This window comes from Marmota marmota, unplaced genomic scaffold, assembly GCF_001458135.2.
Source record: "Marmota marmota marmota unplaced genomic scaffold, marMar, whole genome shotgun sequence".
NCBI lineage: Eukaryota > Metazoa > Chordata > Mammalia > Rodentia > Sciuridae > Marmota > Marmota marmota.
Genome location: NW_026000005.1, coordinates 20,947,406 through 20,969,704, shown reverse-complemented (window position 1 = coordinate 20,969,704; position 22,299 = coordinate 20,947,406). Strand labels below are relative to the sequence as shown.

Genomic DNA, 22,299 nt, shown 5'->3' with positions numbered 1-22,299 from the left:
AAAAGAAAGAAGAAATTCTCACCTTTTTTGAAAGATGTTTTCACTGGTAAATAATTTTAAGTTGACCTTTTTTGTTTTCATATTTTAATGATGGTTTCCATTGTTATCTACATTGCACTCTGTCCAGTGAATTAGTGTTAGTTCATTCTTTTTTCCCTTAATGTAATGTATCCCTTTTCTCTGCTTTTAGGAGTTTTCTATCATTGGTGTTTTGCAGTTTGGTTTAGTCTGGTTTTCCTTTTGTTTATCCTGCTTGAAGTTGTTGAGTTTCTTTAAACTATGAGTTTATAGTTTTAATTAAATTTGGAAGTTTTGGGCTATTCTTCAGGTATGTTTTTGATTCTCACCTCTCTCCTCCTCTTCTATGACGCTGATTGAAGCAGTCACTGATGTTCTTTTTAATTTCCCCCCAGTCTTTTTCATCCTATGCTTAATTTTGGATAATTTCCATTTCTATGCCTTTAGATTTTCCTGTTCTTTTGTTCTAGAGAATATCTAATTGGTTAATCATCTAGTGAACTTTTCATTTTTGAGATTGTACTCCAATTTTATCCTGGTTTTATAATTATAGATATATCTTTTGTTTCTTGTTAAATTCATGTTTCTCTTTTAAATCTTTGAACACATTAATTATTAACTGTTTTAATGTTGTGCTAATTCTGTCATCTCTGTCACTACCGAGTTTTTTTCTTGCCGCATTTTTCATCTGATTATGGATTTAAATTAGTTTAATCTTTGCAATATCTGGCAATTTTTTTATGGGATGCTGAGTATTATAACTGTTAAATTGTTAGCTATTTGGATTTTGTTGTCTTCCTTGGAAGAGTGTTAAAAATTTGTTTTGGGCAGATTATTTGCTGATAAGGTTAATATTTTTTGTGGCTGTTATGTGGATATCTGTACCATACTCTAATATTCTTTATTATAGCATTAATTTACTCCTACTACCAGTAGGCATGGCCCTTCTGAAATCTTTATTCATTGCCCAAAATATTCCATGAGGTTTTTCTCTACTGGCTAGATGAAATTTAAATCTCTCTCTCTCTCTCTCTCTCTCTCTCTCTCTCTCTCTCTCTTTGGTACCAGGCATAGAACTCAGGGGCACTTGACCACTTAGCCACATCCCCAGTCCTATTTTGTATTTCATTTAGAGAAAGGGTCTCATTGAATTGCTTAGGGCCTCCTTGAATTGCTGAGGCTGGCTTTAAATTTGAAATCCTCCTGCCTTAGCTTCCCAAGCCACTGGGATTGCAGGCATACACCACGTTGCCCCACTAAATCTCTCCTAGCCTTAAGTAGGAGAGTGATAGATGATTTGGAGGGTGAGTTGAATGCAATGCATGCAGACCAATTCTGAGGACCTATTTAAGAGGAACAAGGAAGCCCTGAACCTAAATGGAGGCAATGTGAATAGAAAGAAGTAGGTTTGATGGGGAGACATTGGAAGATAAGGTTGTAAAGGGTGGGTTGTAAAGTTTGTTACAAACAGAAGAATAATATAGTACTTCAGAATCCCAGCAGCTTGGGAAACTGAGGCAGGAGGATCATGAGTTCAAAGCCAGCCTTAGTAACGGTGAGGCACTAAGCAACTCAGTGAGACCCTGTCTCTAAATAAAATACAAAATAGGGCTGGGGCTGGGGCTCAGTGGTTGAATGCCCCTGAGTTCAATCCCCAGTACCAAAAAAAAGAGTACATCAGAATATGTAAGCAAGTAGGAGGAACTAGTCTGAAGAATATTTATCTACTAAACCTGGATTGTACCCTAATTTTTTAAATTACATTTTAGAAGCAGGAAATTGGTGAGTTTGAATTTTTGGAGGATTTCATTAACACTTACTAAAAGAAAACTCCCAAATGTTAGCAGAATTATAATTAAAGTTTAAATGAACCTCATCTCTCCTTGGGATTATGAAGCCACTGCTTATTCTTCTGAGTGCATAGGAATGCCCGATATTGCTAGTCTCATTGTATTTGACTCATTAAATTGTAGTTGGTGCTGGTGCGAAGGTACACGCCTATGGCTCAGTGGTCGAGTACCCCTGAGTTCAATCTCCGGTACCAAAAAAATAACAATAACTGTAATAACTGTAATTGGTAAGTTCAGGTCAAGTAGTATAAGTTTACTCTTTTAAGCTTTGTATTCTTAAATACTTTGTTGGGGGTTTCTTGGTTAGTTTTGTTGTGGTGGTGGTGGTGATGGTGGTGGGTTTTGTTGTTGTTGTTGTTGTTTTTTTGCCAGAGTTAGGGCATGTTCCTTTATACCACCCACAAAGGAAATATCAGATCTCTTAAAAATGAGAGGATAGATACCACATCCTGTATTTTCTCTATTTTAAGCCCTAGTATTTTAAGCATGTTAAAAGGGATAACTCTTTCTTTTTTATATAAATGGCTAAATTTGGAAGGTGTTAAATGATGGATAGTCTTGGGAACAGGAAGCCAGGAACAGACACAAAAAGAAGAAAATCCAACTTGTATTCAGGGACAGTGGGCCTGTGAGAGAATAGTGATATGAGTAGTATTCCCTACTATGTGCCAATCATTACCTTGGGTGCCTTAATTGTTTCTTTGTTTTGTTTTGTTTTGTTTTTTTACTTCTAACTGCTATGTGTAGAAAATGATCTCTTTATTTTACAAATGGGGAAAATTAAGTTTCAGAAAAAGTAAGTCATATGTCTAACATTCCATAGCCAATAAGTGGAGAAATCAGATTTAGGAACTAGGTCTAATGCCAAATTCCATGTTCTTTCTAGTATTAAGAATGAAAAATAAGCCAGGTACAGTGGCGTACACCTGTAATCCCAGGAGCTCGAAAGGCTGAGGCAGGAGGATCACAAGTTCAAAGCCAGCCTCAACAAAAGCAAGGCACTAAGCAACTCAGTGAGACATCCTGTCTCTAAATAAAGTACAAAATATGGCTGGGGATGTATCTCAGCAGTTGAATACCCCTGAGTTCTATCCCCAGTACCAAAAGAATGAAAAATAAGTTAGGCTAGGCACCTGAAGGAATTAGGAGGTACATGAGACTAATGTGGAATGATAGAGACATGATGTGTATGAACTTGCCTTCTAGGACAAGTGAAGTGGTAAGCCTTTGTCCTATAAGTAAATGGGAGACAGCAATAAGACATGGCCTGTAGTTGAGTAGGCATAGTGCTGGATAAGAAATTGAGACACAAATCCAGTGGTCCTCAGCAACTCACTCATTTTTAAGTCTTAGTTTCTTTTATCTAGGAGGCGATAATGGATGATTTCTGAAGTGCCTTCTACCATTGATTTTTTTGTGATTATTTAGATTCTATGGGAACTGAAGCCTTGATTTGATGTCTAGGTATAAAAAAAAATTCGGTTGCAAAATAGTAATAGAAATAACTAACATTTAGAGATGCCTTCATGGTGTGCCAGGTATTGAACCTAAATATAGGTATTTTTCATGCATTTATGTCACTTAGTTCATAGAGCAGCCATGAAAGCACCAGATACTGTCACTGTCTCCATTTTATAGATGAGGAAACTGAGGCATAGAGATTATATAAGCTATCATGCAGTGGCAGACTCAAACTCAGGACTATCTGACTGACAAGTTGATGTTCTTTGTATCATACTAAATTTATATTATGTTAAGGCTATAAAAGTGAAGAAATTTTTTTCCCTCCCCTTTTAAAATTTCTTCTAATATAGTAAGGGCTTCTATATATCACATTTTTAAAATAAAAAATGATCAAGTACTTACTTCACTGTCAAATATACTAAAATGTAATTTTTCCAGATTTTGAAGATTCCTTCTATGAATTGAAGTTTTATTATTAGAGAAACTGTAATTTAATCCCTTTTGAATTGGCTATTTTCTGCTGGTCGTTTCATGTTGCTCCCCTTGCCTCTAGCATATAAGTTAAGGTGAGAACTCTTAAAAACAGTGTTAAATAGATTGATAAGGAAGAAATAAGAAATTTGTTCCAATTCATTTAAAATTTTAAGAACATAATTTTATTATCACTAAGCAATATATTTTTAGATAATGTGTAGTTAAATTTTATGGTTGTCATTTTTTAAAAAAATTTTTGTTGTTTGATGGACTTTATTTTATTCATTTTTTTATATGCAATACTGAGAATCGAACCCAGTGCCTCACACCTGTGAGGCAAGTGCTCTACAACTGAGCCACAACCCCAGCCCTGTGGTTATCATTTTTACCTTGGAAGTTCTCTTTTTAAAGAAATCTAGAGAGAGACTAACAGTAGTACTAGAACATATTAATAAAAATCAGTAGAGAAGTTATCTTGTCTCATGTCTCTTTGGTTTCCTACTTTTGAAAAACTAATTTCATCAATTTTTTTTCTGTAGCCCAAGAAACTGAAATGCACTGGTTTCATTTTATGGTGTCTCCTCTTTAGATGTCTGCTCCAATGAGGATCTCCCTGAAGTTGAGCTGGTGAATCTGCTAGAAGAACAGCTACCACAGTACAAGCTAAGAGTAGACTCTCTCTTTCTGTATGAAAATCAGGACTGGACACAGTCGCCTCAGCACCAGCACCATGCATCTGATGCCCTCTCTCCAGTCCTTGCTGAAGAGACTTTCCGTTACATGAGTGAGTATTTTATTTCTTTGTTTGTTTTACTTATTTAGAGTCTGTCCAGTACTATAGAGAAAAAGAGAGAATCATGAACTGAATTCAGTTTCCATGCATGTATAAGTTTGTCAGAATGAACCCAACTACTATGTATAATTGTAAAGCTCTAATAAAAAAATGGGAAAAGAAAAATAGAGTCTGTCCATGGAAATGAAGATCATTAGTATCTTGGTATTGACTTCTGAAACATTTGACATTTAGTAGCATTACTTGCTGTATACCTGCTTTAATTCTAACCGATTTAACAGAAAGGTTATCATCCTTTTGATGCTGAGTGGCCAGCATTGCAAGTATGCTTTTGTTTCTTTCCTGTTTTACTTGATATCTTCCTCAGACCGAATAGAAAAGAGACTTTTTTTAAAAAGTAGTGAAATTTTTAAAAATTTTAATATCCCTGTGTATGTCAACTTTTATTATCCCAATAGTGTGCCATTAGTTTTGTTAAACACAGTCCCAGAAATTTTCAGTCATTAAGGAGCACAATTCATAGATACATAAGTAATTTGATCAAGCCAAGGAGAAATACATGTACTACTATATAGTAAGCATCATTATTTTCTTAAGAATCTAGAGAGAATAGTTCTTTGAGAGGGTAAGCCTAATTTGTTCTGAAATAGTTCTGCTTTATACCAAGCTGCCAGAAATGACAAAATTAAATAAAGGAGTTTTTAAACTTTGAAGTATGGAAACCTCTTCCCATTTGTTCTTCTCCCACAGTTCTACATTAAGGCTAAACTTTTTCTTTTCCTTTTTTTTTTTTTTCTTCCCATTTACTTAATTCAGTATAAAAATGTTGTGTGCATAGAAGCTGTTAGAATTTAAAAGGAAAGTCTAAATTCATTATTGATATGTTTGTGAACTTCTTTTAATTTAAACTAAATGAGAGATTTCATCAAGTGCTAGACATTTTTCCCAGTGAGTGCTTCAATGTTTTTAATGGAAGATTGTTGCTGGAGAATAATTGTTATGAAAGTTTCAATTCCATAGTAATCATTAACTAACTGGTTTTTACTGGTAGTTTCCTAGAACCACAGTCTCTTATTTACTTCTTGTAGAACTTACTGCCCAGGGGGAATAATTATAAACATTGTTTAAACTTGAATTGAAATATCACAAAGCCCAAATAAAACTGTATTTCTGTCCGTAAGTTTTCTTTTAAGTAGCTGAATTAAGTTAAACTAAGGCTCTCATGGTTTTTGTTAAGTTTTTATTTGAGAAATTTAGTTTGTCATTATTTTGATAAAATAACACAAACAGCCTTTTATTTTAATGTTTATTGTACTTCAGGCCATGAAGAGGGAAGGGTGGGCTAGAAAGATGACTCAGGATCATGTTTTAATGAAGTCTCCTCTAGAACAATTTTAAATTAAGACTAGAAATAAAATGTAAAGAAATTCTAAAATACTTCTCAAGACTTTATACAAAATGACCAAGGAGCAAAGTTTTCAACTTGAGATTATTAATGGGATACAGGTCTGGATGTCGAGGTTCTGAAAAAGTATTCTATTCCTTTAGTCTAATGGTACTATTTTCACTTCAACAAATTTGAAAATTGAACTATAAATGATATACCTAAGATCAGGAAATAAATAGGCTATGATTTTTTTTTTTTTTTTTGTACCAGGGATTGGACTCAGGGACACTCAACCACTGAGTCACGTCCGCAGCCCTATTTTGTATTTTATTTAGAGACAGGGTCTCACTGAGTTGCTTAGTGCCTCACCGCTGCTGAGGTTGGCTTTGAACTTGTCTCAGCCTCCAGAGCTGCTGGGATTATAGGCATGCACCACCGCGCCCATCTACTAAGCTATGATTTTAATTGTCATTAATATTTTTTTCTCTGTACTGTAATTTCACTGATTTTAAAGGTATCAATTCTTTGGGTTAATAATTCAATCAAATATAAATAAACTTATTATGGATTTGCATCCAATGAATGTAAAAAACACGTGATTCATTTTATTTAGCAATTGAGCAAAGTTTGACATGTAAAACATTCTTCAACCCTTTCTCAGAATTTTCTATCCCCCTGAGATATCAAAATTTATTATTATTACATACCCTGGCAGGACATCTAGGGTTCTGCTGCTTTAGCTCCTTATCTGTACTCCTCTCCTGTTGCAAGGGGTACTTGTGCTCAATAAAATGAAATTTTAATAACTAATACAAAGAGGTAGCTGGCATGGTGGCACTCGCCTATGATACTGCTGGTTACCTTGACAAGTCCTTGCTTCCCCAAATGCTGAAGTATAACAGGAGAGAAGCAGGAGATTAGAAAGCAAAAGGCTTTATTGAAGGATAGCAGAACAGACTCCCCACCCCACCCCCACCCCCAGGATGCAGGGGATCCAAAAGGCGGAATCTGTGGGATGAGGAAGTCCCATCCCTTTTATATCTAAGGTTTTCTTTGTCCTTCTACATTCCTGTCCTTTATCTTGCTTATTTCCCTTTATCCTACATGTGTTGGAGGATGCAGGTGGGAAGGCCAAAAGGTGGGAAACTGGTGGTCCAATGTGGGGGTGGTGTGGGGAGTGATCCTCGCAGGAAGGGCTTAGGCTGAATTGATTAACACCTCCCTATCTGCTGGGAGTTGCTTCATTAACAGTTCTTTAGGATGGTCCAGGGGACCTTGGGGACAATAACATTTCAATCTCCCAGGTGCGGTTTCTGATTTCCCAGACTCAGATGACTCCATTTTCTTTATTAGACTCAAGTCTATTTTTCTCTGTATCAGACCGGATTTACCTAGCTACACTAACTACGCGTATCTTTAAATCTGGCGTCACCTATAATCCCGGTGGCTTGGGAGCCTAAGGAAGGAAAATCGCAAGCTCAAAGCCAACCTCAGCAAAAGAGAGGTGCTAAGCAACTCTGTGAGACCGTCTCTAAATAAAATACAAAATAGGGCTGAGGATGTGGCTCAGTGGTCTAGTGCCCTTGAGTTCAATCCCCAGTACAACCACTCCCCCACATACACACACACAAAAAGGGGTGGCACAGGCAAAGGCACTTCCCCTAGTATAACACAAAGAATTAGAGCTGTGAGAATAGTGATTTAGTAGGAAACATTTGGGTTTAGGAGCCTGTGTCACATGAATGAAGGTCCATGAAGTCACCCAAACCAGAAATAGATTATTTATTTTTAAAATAGAATGCTTGATCCAGGTATGGTGGCACATGCAAGTTGCAGGCTAGCCTCAGCAACTTAGTGAGACCCTGTCTCAAAAAATAAACAGGGGTGGATATGTAGGTCAGTGGTAAAGTGCCCCTGGGTTTCATTCCTAGTACCTAAATAAATAAATAAATAAATAAATAAAATGCTTGAGAGCTGTGAGTGGGCCCAAAAAATAATGTTGCGTCACTTACAAAACTCAAGATGCTTAATGAATGTGTTACTGTGCATGCAGGTTACTCCAGGTGTTTCCTTATCTTTTTACAGGTAAGCCCTAGCTATGGGGTTAGCTGTACAATAAAAACACATAAGGTATAGAAAGAACCTTTGTTCATGTAAAAGGTAAAAATAAAAACCTGATGTGCCTTTCTGGAGATTTTATTTGGGAATCAAGGACCACTCTCTAAGGTATAAGAAGAGGGAAGGGGCATGGGATTTATTATATATAAGTTTTATTTAAGGCAACGTTCCCCAAATGTGAACCCTGCCATCCACATCACTTGATAACTCATCAGTAATGCAGATTCTTGAGCCCCTAATCCACCTACAGAATCGGAAACTCCAGGGGTGAGACACAGCACTCTGCTTCAACATATCTTCCTGGTGATGCTGATACACTGTTAAATTTGAGAAGCACTGATACAAAGCATTATAAACCAAAGCTAATGACCTTTTTTACAATGACCTTAATTAGGAAATTAAGGAATTAGGGAGAATATAAAACTTTACAGAGAAATACACTTGTAGAAATTATTACTTCTTATTGGTACATGCACTTTCCTTTGTGTTCTGCCCTCTAAAGCCATTAACGGTACTGGAAATGACTGATAATGTTCAGAAAACATTAATTATGAGCCAGGTCCTAGAGATTAGCAGAGTTACAATCCCTCTAGATCAACCCTCTCATTTTCATGAGAAAAATTTAGCTATATGTCCAAATACATCTCAGTTTTTATATTGTAGAAATGTTTGAACCCAGGGCCTCACACATGTTAGGTAAGCACTCTACTACTGATATGTCCCCAGTCCTTTTTATTTTATTTTGAGACAGGGTCTCCCTGAGTTGCCCAGGCCAACCTTGAACTTGTGATATTCCTGCCTCAGTCTCCCAAGTAGTCAGAACTACATGCAGTCACTTCTTTAGGGTTAAAACCACAAGACCTGCTTATAGTTGTCAAAAACTGTTTTACTATGCAAGTGGTACGTGCTTTTTTTTTTTGTTGTTGCGTTGCTAGGGATTGAACCCAGGGCCTTGTGCATGCCAGGCAAGCACTCTACCAACTGAGCTATATCCCCAGCCCTTTTTTGTTTTTTTTGATTCAGTTTTGGGTTTTGGTGAGGGAAGGTTGGAGACTGATGAAAGATTAGAGTTCTTTTTAAAATTCAGAAATTATGATAAAAACCTATCTTGGAGGGGACATATTAAAGAATTATTGAGCACCTCATATAAATGACAGTTCAGAATGGAGTAACATTGGTGTTTCCCATCCTGAAAAAAAATATGAGAATGGATTAGACAGGGATGGAACACAGAAAGTAAGAATTAGTGAAGCTCTTCTATGTACTAGCCCCCCACACCATATTTTCAGAAACATTAGATTTTCCAACTATTATACCGAAAGTGTGAACATTAACAACTCTCAGAAACCAAGTGGCAAAATTGTTCCATAAAAATGTTTATTATCTCCCTGATGTATGTATGTATGTATGTATGTATGTATGCATGTATTTATGGCTCCAGGGNTATATATATATATATATATATATATATATATATATATATACACACACACACACACACACATACATTTATTTTTTTATTTTTTTAAGAGAGAGGAAAGTTCAGTCTGGATCATTGCTAATGATCAGCAGGGATCATTCCTAATTTCTGAGCCATTTAACATTTTTTGTTTTAACAGCTGAGCAGTAAAGGGAAAATAGATTTTGATAGGATTGATTGGAATAAAGGCTGCCTTCTTGCCTCTCTCAGTGTATGACTTTTGAAGCATTTAATTACAGTACCTAAATACCAAGAGGATTCTAAGAGCTTTTCTCTGAGCTCTTTTGGAATCATCCCAAGAAGAATCTTTACTGAGAACCTTGTGTGAAGGAAGAGAAGACCACTGATTAGGTTGCAGAGAGGAAGCCATTGTGTTCCTTATCTGCTTTGAGGCTGACTTGGAAGTGGTCCAGTCTTTGGGGCTTGGACCATAGGCCGTTTCACATAAAACATAAGAATTGGAGATTAAGGTTGTTAACTGTTTGACATAATAAATATTTAAGCATTTTAAAGTTCATTTTTGTGTTTTGAAAACTCTTAACAAGTGTTGCTGTTTTTTTTTTATAATCCCTACTGAGATAACATCTGTTGACATTTTAATGTATGTCCTTCCAGCCTTTCTTACAAATAGATATGCATAGATATCTTCACACTTTAAAAAGCAAAATGGGGATTTATACTGTTTGATATATTCATGAGTATGTGGGTTTTTTTTCTTTTTTTATTAGTGCATTATAGTTATACATAAGATTAGGATTCTTTTTGAAGTAACTATACATACGTGGAACGTAATTTGCTACAATTCAGTCCCCAGTACTTCTCCTGTCCCTCCTCTTCTCCCTCCCCCTGTTCCTTTTCCACTACTCTGGTGGGCTTCATTTGTTTATAGTTTGTTTTTTTAATTAGTGTCTTATAGATACACATAAAGGTGAAATTCACTGTAGTGTATTTATAAATGTGCATATGATAGTTTGGTCAATTTCATTCCACTGTCTTAGGTGTATTATACTCTGGTATTCCATTAGGGCTTTTTAATGTTTTTAATGGAGCTGAGGTAGAAAGAGCAGCATGGTAGGAACACAAAGCACTGACTTCATTTGGGTCTGCAGATACCCAGTGGGGAACTAAAAACAGAAATGAATCTTGGCATTTCTGCCTTCATTTTGTGTTAGTCTTCAGATTCATACTCTGCACAAAGGCATGCTAATCATTTAAGAAGATTTTATCTAAACACTGGCAATAGAAGATTTAATGGCCCTAAATTTATCCAACCTATCTTGTCTTTCTTCAAGACTGAGGACACTAAGATAAGAATGGGATATTTTCAAGATTTTCAAGGACCTTCATCTGTCAGCTGTATGAAGTCCTTTTAAAGACTGCTGAAGTGAGGGGCTGGGGATGTGGCTCAAGCGGTAGCGTGCTCGCCTGGCGTGCTTGCGGCCCGGGTTCGATCCTCAGCACCACATACAAACAAAGATGTTGTGTCCGCCGAGAACTAAGAAAAATAAATATTAAAAAATTCTCTCTCTTTCTCTCTCTCTCTCTCTCTCTCTCTCTCTCTCTCTCTCCCACTCTCTCTTTAAAAAAAAAAAAAAGACTGCTGAAGTGGCACCTAGAACTCTCTAGTTGTTGCCCTAAGCCTTCCATGAATAGCAGAGTCTTAACAAGCAGATCACCTGAGGATGAAACTGCTCCCCTAAGCAGGAGCAGTTGCTTCCTGAAACTGAGTTGCCCCCTCCCAGGATTACAGGTCTGATAGATAAATGTCTATCATATAACTAACAGATACAGCTAATAGAGATTTCTTATAAGGACATCCCTGGAGCCACTCACAGAACCAGAACTGAGATAACAATCAGCCAGACAACAGTTTGACCAAGACTGTTTAATTATCCATGCCTCTTGCCTCCTGCCCCAATGCTTCCTCTATTTTAACCTAAAACTCATATCAATTCCCCAAAGAAGTTGGGACTGAGATGCTCGATCTCAGTTTGCCGTTCTCATTATGGCCATATGGATTAAAGTTCTTTCCTGTTTTCCCCATTACTTTTGTTTGTTTGTTTGTTGGTGAGTGGCTGGGCCTGACTTGTTGGGACCCCCAGAGTCTGGCCTGTAACCTGGTAACAGGAAGAGCTCCTTACTTTTCTAATGACCTTGTGAGTTTCACATTATCACCTGCACGTTAAAATCCTGTCCTTGCCACTAATACTTTGCTTTGTGGTCTTAAAATATGTCATATAATAATTTCTCTCAGAGAAGATTCCTCATGGGAGAAAATAAGATAAACTGAGTAACTTCTTAAGGTTTAACTTGAAATTTTTATACTATTCCTATAAATTGCCTATAAATGGTAAACATTTTTAGGCACTATGTTTTCATTTCTCTTGTCTAAAATAAGTTTTATTCTTAATAGTTCTAAACTATATTAGTATCCTTTTCTCCTTCTCCTTTTATCATATTTGATTTATGATTCACAGTTGTTTATTACATGCTTTAGCCTACTGGCTTTACTCCAAGTTAAATCTGCTACTTCATCTCCACTCTGATTGGGAATTTAAAAAAAAATTATGTAAAAAATGTTTTTAACTGATTTTCTAGGATTCCTGGTTCTCCCATTTGTGCATTTGTTAGCTTTAGTTTGGGGGGGGGGGCAGAGGGGGTGCCGTGTTTGTTTGGTTTTTGGTTTTAGAGGTTTTTATTTTTATTTTTTTTGGTACTAAGGGTTGAACCCAAGGGTGTTTAACCATTGAGCCACTTTTTATTTTTAAATTTCGAGACAGGGTTTGCTAAGTTGCTAAGGGCCTCCCAAGTTTGCTGAGACTGGCTTTGAACTTATGATCCTCCTGCATCAGACTGCTGAGCCGCTAGGATTACAGGAATGTGGTACCACACCTAGCTAGATTGGTATTTTTCATCCCTGGCTTCATGTTAGAACACCAGGGAATCTTATACATGCTATCAGTGTCCTAGAACTCCTCCAGATACATTAAATATGAAGCACTGCTCCAGATTATATTTGGTTTTGCAATCATTGGCTGGCTTTCTGTAACTAATTTACAGCATGAATATTTGTTTTTTTTTACTTCTGATTTGTTATTGTGTGATCAGAAGTAGAAGAGACCACTTACTGTAGGTATCTGTCTTAATTTTTTAATTCTTTGTTCATGCTAAGAATTTAAGTGTCCCACTTAAATTATTTATTCCTATAGGCCTAAATGCCCTTTTCCCTTATCACTGTGGTTAAATTATGCAACTAATAACATGGCATACAATTAATTTTATAGCAAAGATGTAGAAATTATGTAGATTATTACAGATAAAGTGTTTTTAATTAAATTTAAAAGGATTGTGGCTCAAAGTCCTACAAAGTTTACAATAGATTACATGTTAGCCTGGCTTGGTGTGCATGCCTGTAATCCCAGCAACTTGGGAGACAGGCAGGAGGATTCCAAGTTCAAAGCCAGCCTCAGCAAAAACAAGGCACTAAGCAAATCAGTAAGACCCTATCTCTAAATAAAATACAAAATAGGGCTAGAGACGTGGCTCAGTGGTTGAGTGCCTCTAAGTTCAATCCCCAGTACCAAAAAAAAAAAAAAAAAGATTATATGTTAGATAATCTTTCATGGTCAACAAAATCACAGGAGAATGCTAATTAAATTCCTCTTTAACTGCATTACCCCTCACTAACTCAGCCCTCAGTAACTTTAATTTAAATAGGGTTTAAACTATAGTGGACAGCTTAATCCATTCTCCCAGGCCACACTCTCAGATGTGACTAGGCCAAGCTTCTTATTTTGGGCAGGGGAAGTGGTCAAGAAGTGACTGCCTTCTGATCATTTGATACTTTTAAATTCTTTGTATGATATGGACTTTGTAATGGTTAGTCTGTTTCCTGATTGGCTAATACAAGAAAAATCTTTCCTTTTTTCACATACATTTTAATACTCCAGAATGACTTTTTGTAAAAATATGGAGCTTTTGTTGTTATCTTTTAATTCTTATGAGTATTTTAAATTTTCTCTTATTTCTTAAGTTATTTTTAACTTAGTTCTAGGTACAGACAGAGTGGAGCAGATGACCAAAACTTACAATGACATTGACATGGTTACACATCTCCTTGCAGAGGTAGGAGTTTATCTTTTATTTCTCTAGTACAAAAAGCTAAAACTGGGGACCGGGGTTGTAGCTTAGTGAGTGCTTACCTTGCATGTGTGAGGCACTGGGTTTAATCCCCAGCACCACATACAAATAAACAAATAAAGGTAATGTGTCCATCTCCAACTTTAAAAATATTTTTTAAAAAAAGCTAAAACTGAGGATCATTTGTAATCTATCAGATTTGCACATTAGATGAAAAATGGTGACGTCTGTGCTCTGGGTTCTTTTTGGGTAAGATTGTTACAACTGAAACATCTGGCATACCATCTCACATTACAAACTAAATTGTTTCTGAACCGTTGATTATTGTGAAGTTATAGAGGACTGATTGATCGATCAATTGACTGATTGATTAATATGGTGCAGGCTGGACTGTCTCTTCTAGAAAAAGATCTTGTTTTTAAATTGTCCCTGCTGTTATGCTGGAGTAGAGCCGCCCATTCAAGAAGATCCATTGCAAATAAATACCTGCAGTTTCAGTCAGCTTTTTTGTCACTGTACCAAAAGACCTAACAAGAACAGTTTGAGAAGGAGAAGTTTATTTGGCATTCATGGTTTCAGAGGTTTCAGTCCATTAACAGCAGATTCCATTCCTCTGGGCTTGAGGTGAAGCAGAACATCATGATGAAAGAGTGTGGTGGAAAGCAGCTCAGGACATAGCAATCAGGAAGCAGAGAGAGATCTGCTCACCAGGGACAAAATGTATACCCCAAAGGCATGCCCCAGTGACCTTCCCCCTCCAGCAACATCCTACTTGATTACAGTTATAACTCAGTTAATATATTCAAGTGAATTAATGCACCTGTTAAGGCTTTCATAAACCAGTGATTTCACCTCTAAACTTTCTTGCGTTGTCTCACACATGAGTTTTTTGGAGGACACTTCATATCTAAACTATAACATAAAAGCATTTCCTTTTTTTATTTTCAATTTGATCTATTTGATCTTAGTTTGTTTATGGCATTTTAAACATGTATAGTGTATATCTTCCAGTTAATAGTCAATAGTGTTCTCTTCTTGTATCTGTTTCGTTTGACTTTCTCTTTGACATATACCTGCCCCCTCTCCTCCCCAGATTTTCAGACTAATTTTTGTATATGCCACTTAGCCTATATTTAAGTGAGATAAATGACCTTGATACTTGGGAGATAATCCATCCATTTTTATGTGCTATGGGAGGGAAACAATTTTATTCATAATGATTAATGTAAACTGAACTCATGTTTTAGGCAGTTAGAGATATGTGACAGTTTTCCATGCCATGAATATAATCCTTACCACTACCATACAGATGGGATTCCAGGGCTCTAACTGACTATAACTCTGAATTAAGGCTTGTTGCTTCGCCTCTCTGCGTCACTACCACCAACTTCATTAGACTCTCTTCTCCTAGAGGCAGACCCCTGAGCCTCAAATTTCCAATCCTTTATTCCTTATTTTATTTCACATCATTATTCTTACACCATTTATCAGTGGGGCTCTTGACTGTGTTTTCCTCTAAGCTACTGGCAAGAGTGCGTATAAACTTTGCCCTAAACAAAACTATTCTCAATATGATATGATCCCCATATCTTAAATGGCTAATTCTGTATCATTATCATACTTAATACACAATTATGCTTAACAGATATTTGGGCTTTATGGTATAGTTTCCATCTTGGGGGGGGGGAGGGTTGTTCACTGGGGGTTTAACCCAGGTCCCCGAGCATGCTAAACGCACGTTCTACTATTGAGCTACATTTCCATCCCCCATCCTTATTTTTTTTAAAGCCTCTATTAATTTTTCTAATTCTCCAGTTATAAGTTTAAGGGTTTAATTGTTGGGCTCTAGTGACCAGAATGATCAATAAACTGTCACTCAGTCTCAAAAAAAGAGATGCTCTCCTGCATTTATAACTATAGTAGTCATCCATTTGATTAATTTTTTTTAATTTTTTGTAGTTGTAGATGGACAGCATGCCTTTATTTTATTTTTAGGTGGTGCTAAGGGTCAAACCCAGTGCCTCACCCATGCTAGGCAAGCACTCTGCCACTGAGCTACAGCCCCAGCCCTGATTTATATTTATTAAACACTACCTGTGTGTGCCTGACCCTGTATTCATTTGCAGTATCTGGTCATTAAAATGAATCTCAATGTTTTATAGGAGATTGCTTTTGAGTTTATCAAAATTGACTGCAGAATTTCTAAGCTGACATCTAATTCTGTTAGTACTCAAAGAAGTGTGTTTATTTGGTGTTTTAACAGAGGGATCGTGATCTGGAGTTAGCTGCTCGAATTGGACAAGCTCTCTTAAAGCGGAACCATGTCTTGTCTGAGCAAAATGAAGCCTTGGAAGAGCAATTGGGACAAGCCTTTGATCAAGTAAAATCTTTGATCTAGTATTTGCAGCATGAAACATTTAGGTCTTGTGTAGTGGAGACCTTTATTTTCCCAGATATTCTTGAAATGATGATAGTAGGTAAATACCAGTCCCTGTTGGCAACCATCAAACTAAATAGTAGAGAAATGAAATGTTACTATATAGAACACTCAGGTGACCCTACCTTAGTCAATTAAAGCCTATATTCAGTATCCATAGTGCTTCTAGCACCCTGCTTAGATCCTAAGACTGTCCTTACCCCTTTGCATGAAGTCTTTGTATGTGATCATAAAGTGTAGGTATCTTTACTCTGAAGCCAAAACAAAAGGCAGAAAAGAAAAAGAAATTTTTAAAAATGCATTTATTCCATATCAATAAATATTTGTATTAAGAACTAATTTATTGTCAACTTGAATGGTTAAATTTCAGATTTCCTATAACTTGTTATTTTTATCAGTTTTCATTATCTTTTATAAATATATTATAGTTGATAATATTTATGTCTATGTTGAAAATATTTATTTCCTAGAACTAAAATTAATATTCCTAGGAAGACATGCAAAGTTATATATAACTTAAAGTATAAGCTCTTGGGTTGAAAATTTGAAGTAGGGGGTCTATTCTGGTACTTTGAAGGTTGTTCTGTACTGTTTTCATCTAAGATTGTGTCATCATCTTAAGTGAAATTTTCTTCTATTTTCTTATCTTTTAGAGTATGAAAATTGAATTTTCTTCTTACCTACTAAAGAAAAATCAGTATTAGTTGAGTTAATGGTCAAAAACTGTATTTTAGGAAGTATCTGGGATTTGTTACTATCTTTAACACTTGTTATTTTTGTCATTCAAATCTAGCATCTGATTTTATAATTTTTTATGGCAAAAAACAGTTGTTCCATATAGTAGAAGCTATAATCAAGCACTTTTTATACGCAGGTTAATCAGCTGCAACATGAGCTATCCAAGAAAGACGAATTACTTCGAATCGTCTCTATTGCTTCTGAAGAGAGTGAAACTGATTCCAGCTGTTCTACACCTCTTAGGTTCAATGAGTCCTTTAGCTTATCTCAAGGTTTGCTACAGCTGGACATGCTACAAGAAAAGCTCAAGGAACTGGAAGAAGAGAACATGGCTCTTCGATCCAAGGTACATTTGACCTCATTCTCATTGTCCTTTACTTTAAAGGCTACAAGGTTCAGTTGCAGGTAGAATTGAGATAAATTATGGCATAACATTCTTATTAAGGGTTGGCAAACAAGGAACTGTTTGCCTTCCATTGTTCCTTAGAGCCCACTGAAAAGTGGATGATAGCAGGTTGACAAGTAAAATGGGGATAGCCATAGCATAGGATGGACATCAAATGGAGTTTATATATATAAATAAGTAACTGGAAGAAGAACTATGTCCAAAAAATTCAGGTTTCTATGAACTGGCATAATGTAGTGAATCAAAGATGTCCTACTTAAGCAAGTGACATTTTAACCAAGCCTAGAGATTCATTAGAGATGTAGATTACAGGGGGCATGAATGGGCGTGTGCAAAGACCCTGAGAGCAAGGAGGAGAGATGCTTTTCATGTTCTTTTCCCTACATTTATTTTGTGGTAGGTGAAGTTTGACAGACTGTTAGTATTTTTTTTCCTTTGAAAGTGGTGAGCTTAAATTTTTAAACAACAGAGCCTTTTGTAGTTGTTAATACAAAAGCATTAGACGATATTGTCACAGACTGATTTTTTTTTTCTTGAAGGCTTGTCATATAAAGACAGAAACTTGTACTTACGAAGAGAAGGAACAACAGCTTGTGAATGACTGTGTTAAAGAACTTCGTAAGTAGTAATATATTCTGTTTCATAGCCTTTGTGCAATTCTTTGTTAGGAAATCTCCAACTCAGAAATTTGATTAATAGTTTCAATAGAAGTATCTCAAGAAACAGTTTAAAATTTACTTAGTCTATTTTGTGTTGCTATAACAAATACCTGAGAATGAGTAACTTACAAAGTAAAGAGGCTTATTTAGCTCACAATTCTAGTGGCTAGAGATTCCAAACATTGTGATGACTACATCCTGGCAAGGGTCCTGGCTGGCTTACAACATGGCAGAGAGGTGGAAAGGGAGCTAGCTGTATGCAAAATGGGCCAAGCATTTGGGGTGTTCTTGCTTTATAACAACCAAAATCTAGAAATCTAACATAATTGGAGAGACCAGCTTTAATCCCTTCTGTAGGCAGTGTCCTCATGACCCAAATACCTTCCACTAGGTCCCACCTCCTAGAGATCTCACTACCTCCACACCACCACACTTTTCCAACACATCAACCTTTCAAAGACAGACCACATCTAAACCATAGCAATTACTAAAAGTTCTATAATATCACATTGAGCCTACAACCCTAAATAAGATACCACATGTATTTTTAAGAAATACATGTTTCAAATAACCATCATCATTAAAGAAGTCCCTGAATTTCTTTTTTTTCCCTCCTTTCACATGTTTTTATTGGTGCATTATAGTTGTACATAATGATGAGATTTCTTATTACATATTCATACATGCGCACAATATAACAATATAATTTGGTCAGTATCGCTTCCCACCACCTCCCCACTCTCTCCCCTTTTCCTACCCCGAGTCCCTTTTCTCTGCTGATTTCCCTCTGATTTTCATGAGATCCAAGCCCTGTATTTCTATAAATAAATTATAACATAATAGCAAGAAAAGAATTAAAGCTCTCATTTTGTTGCTGAGGAAATAATCCTAGAGAGGATATGATTTGCCAAAGTCAGAAAACCGATTAGAGGCAGAACAAGGGCTTAAAATATGGCATAAAATCTAATGTTTATGGAACACCCAAATATTCCGGTAAGGACAGGAATATATTTTGATTTAAAGTAATGTTCTCTAAAACAATTTAAAAAATAAATCATAGAAAAAGATTGACTTCACCAGAAAAAGATTTAAATTTCTCTGTAAACATAGCCTTTTATATTGAAAGATACAATATGATAATGTCACATCAATTCATTTTGGCTGTGCGTCTCAAAATATGACACCTTAGAGTAACAGAATATTAGAGAACCAAAAAGAATGTAATTGAATCTTCTCTACTACCTTTACCAACTTCAGAAAGAAGTGACTTTCCCCAAAGCTCAGCTCCAGGTCTCCTCCCTTTCTATTATTATCCTTTGAAATACAAGAGGCTCTCCATCAAGTTAAAAATAACTTTCATACAACAGTGCAAAGTAGTTTTTCCACTTGTAATTAGATGTCAAATTTTTCATATGAAATATAGGTTTATTTCTCCAGTGGAATTCTGAAGGTTCTGTTTTATGTACATGCAAGAATGCTAGGCTGCAAGAATTACTCTGGAGGTCCTACTTATTCTTCTGGGTAGCCCAGAAAGTCTGTCTCACACAGAAGCATCTCAGTAGCTTTATCACATTCTGTCACAGATTGTGACTGTCCCATTCTGTAACTGTTCCTTTGTTAGATTAGTTAAGATTAATTATCATTGTTTGTGGGATTTAAGTTGCATATCCCTGAAGAGTTCTCAAAGACAAATGAAATTGCCTGTTAATGCTTGCAAAAATATGTAATTCACTTAGCTCTCCTTTTAGTTTTTTAGTCCGTCATTAAGAGAAATATTGGAACAACTGTCTTACATAAAGAAAAAAATTGAAGTAAAACATTTAGCCTTTGGCCTTTATAAGTCATCTCTTTTTCAGTGTCATTGTCTCCTGTATAATTCCCAGCATTTGCCTATCTCAGAAAAAGCTTTTGTAATTTATGTTAAAGAAAAATGTATTTATGCTTGTCCAGTCCTTGTTACTAATCAGAATTCAGCCTATAGGCAGTAGTTTGCCAACCCTTGCTATACCTTTTAATTTTGCTTCCTAGGAGAAACAAATGCTCAGATGTCCAAAATGACTGAAGAATTGTCAGGGAAGAGTGATGAACTGATTCGATACCAAGAGGAGATCTCCTCGCTTTTGTCTCAGATTGTAGATCTGCAGCACAAACTTAAAGAAGTAGGTGTATTCATTCATTCAGCTAATGTTTGCTAAGTGCTGACCTGGTACTGTTTGCTAAGCAGCACTAGATACATGGAGCAAAATATACAGGTCCCCAGCCCTTTTTAATGCCTTAGTCTAATTACTGTTTTAATCTTCCTTATTTCCTAAAATATCTTAAATAGTTTGGAGTCACTATTTTTCTCTTAAATGGTGTTAGATTTTCCTTAGAATTTTGCTCACTTTATTGTTCTTAATTGGCTTTTAAAAGCCTTTTAAAGGACTTAAGAATACGTGTCCCACAGAGAAACTTTTAAGATGTTTTTAAAAGTTAAGGTAGTAGCCATTTTTAATATGGGAAAGTCTCATGTGTCTCTTTTAATATATTGTTAGCATGTGATTGAAAAGGAAGAACTAAGACTTCACCTACAAGCTTCCAAAGATGCCCAGCGACAACTGACAATGGAGGTAGTGAAATCTTCCTTGATCTCGTATAATTCAGGAGGGCTGGGATGAGTAGTTTTTTTTCCGTCTTTGAGACTAAATTATTAAAGGGGAATTACCAGGTTTGAAAAACATCCAAAGATTTAGATGAAATTATAAGATCTGTGAAGAAAAGCATTTTTAAAATTCTGTCTCTAAAACTAATAATGGCAACATCCTTCTTGATTAGTAGGGAAAACCTTGACCTTTGTAAGATTCTTTAGAAATATAGGACCCTTTTACTGGTCTGCCTTAAATAGTCCAGCAGTTTTTAAATAAGATCATTTCTCAGTAGTAAGAGAAATAGCAAAACTTTTACTTTCTGTCTACATAAACATTTTATATGTTAGATATAACTTAGTGGTAATTTAGTATGCATAAGAATCACCTGGGAGAGCAGGTTTTCAATGGAAATGCCCAGGCACCATCCCAAGAGTTTCTAATTCAATTAATTTAGAGCAAGGGCCTAGAATGTACTTTTTATTTTTTGGTACTAGGGATTGAACCCAAGGGTGCTTAACCACTGAAACACATCCCCAGCCCTTTTTTAAGACAGGGTCTCACTAAATTGCTTAGGGCCTTGCTAAACTGCTGAGGCTGGCTTTGCCTTCTGAGCCACTGGAATCTTAGTGTGTACCACCGTGCCCAGCTGCTAGATGTTCATTTTAATGAACATCCCTGGCTCTGGTGATTCTGATGAGTAACAGTACACATACTAGAAGAAATTTTTTTCAGTTCTGAAAATTATATACTCTTTTACCAGACTTGTGTATCTAGCTGTAAAAGAAGATTCTGAAACAAGAGGGAAAAACTACTTGCTTCAGATGATTGAACAGCTTGATATCAAGTACAACACTTTCTGTACTCTTGTCACTTAAAGACTTCAGAGTGATGTTTAAAGGAAAGATATGACTTGACCATATCTTTTAAACCTCCTCTGTAAGCTTGATAAAGTTAGCTTAACCCCCTGGATAAAATTAATACTTATCCCCAGGATTTCTGTGGGTTTTTTTCCTATTGTTGTTTTGAGAAGATAGTGAAGTACACTGCTGTCCTTTCTTTCAGCTACATGAGTTACAAGACAGGAATATGGAGTGTTTGGGAATGTTACATGAATCCCAAGAAGAAATAAAGGAACTTCGTAGCAGGTCTGGCCCTGCTGCTCATCTGTACTTCTCCCAATCTTATGGAGCTTTTACTGGGGTAAGAAACAGAAAGATGCCATGAATTTAAGGAAAAGATTAGATTGTCCTAAGAGTGAGAGGATTTATGATGGCATAAGTTGCCTTGAGATGAGATAACATGGTTTGTTCTTGTTTCTGAGATCCAGTTATAGATTTAGACTTCAATTTGATATATCCGTATCTTAATACTCTTACTAATTCTAACAGATGACCTTCTAGAGTACTGTAATAAGTAAGATGAACTGTAAGGAAATTACGTTTTAATCTGTGTACTAAGAGCTACTTAAACATGGTTCATCTCACCTGAGGTCCATCATCTACTAATTATTTAAACAGTACTTTAAGTATCTAAAACCTCTTTCAGTACCTCTTGAAGTTTCTTGTTATGTTTAACTCCATTTAGAATGTAAGCCCCATGAGAATAGGAGTTATTTAATTCATTAGTAGACAGTATCTTTTTTTTTAATTTGTTTTAATTAGTTATAGATGACAGAATGCATTTTGTTTTTTGTTTTTTTTTTTTTTTT

At 36.0% G+C, this 22,299-nt stretch overlaps 1 protein-coding gene and 1 long non-coding RNA gene across 8 annotated transcripts in view; one reads left to right on the top strand and one right to left on the bottom strand.

Annotated features, from left to right (window-relative positions):
* Trak2 (trafficking kinesin protein 2) overlaps positions 1–22,299 on the top strand; it is a 60,141-nt gene that overhangs the window by 22,990 nt on the left and 14,852 nt on the right. For 5 of the 7 annotated variants that reach the window (XM_048808307.1, XM_048808305.1, XM_048808308.1 and 2 more), the window contains 8 exons: positions 4,396–4,590; positions 13,618–13,709; positions 15,988–16,104; positions 17,036–17,245; positions 17,845–17,923; positions 19,993–20,123; positions 20,499–20,573; positions 21,654–21,791. In XM_048808307.1, the coding sequence (XP_048664264.1) occupies positions 4,396–4,590; positions 13,618–13,709; positions 15,988–16,104; positions 17,036–17,245; positions 17,845–17,923; positions 19,993–20,123; positions 20,499–20,573; positions 21,654–21,791 (1,037 nt within the window). Of the gene's footprint in view, positions 1–4,395; positions 4,591–11,219; positions 11,344–13,617; positions 13,710–15,987; positions 16,105–17,035; positions 17,246–17,844; positions 17,924–19,992; positions 20,124–20,498; positions 20,574–21,653; positions 21,792–22,299 lie in introns of those variants that run through there. The other 2 variants (XM_015481259.2, XM_048808309.1) reach the window with 2 other exon arrangements.
* LOC125618178 lies at positions 2,583–7,555 on the bottom strand. The gene is made up of 2 exons (XR_007349438.1): positions 7,476–7,555; positions 2,583–2,851 (listed from the first exon to the last, which is right to left on the bottom strand). It is a non-coding gene; the product is annotated as an uncharacterized LOC125618178 (long non-coding RNA).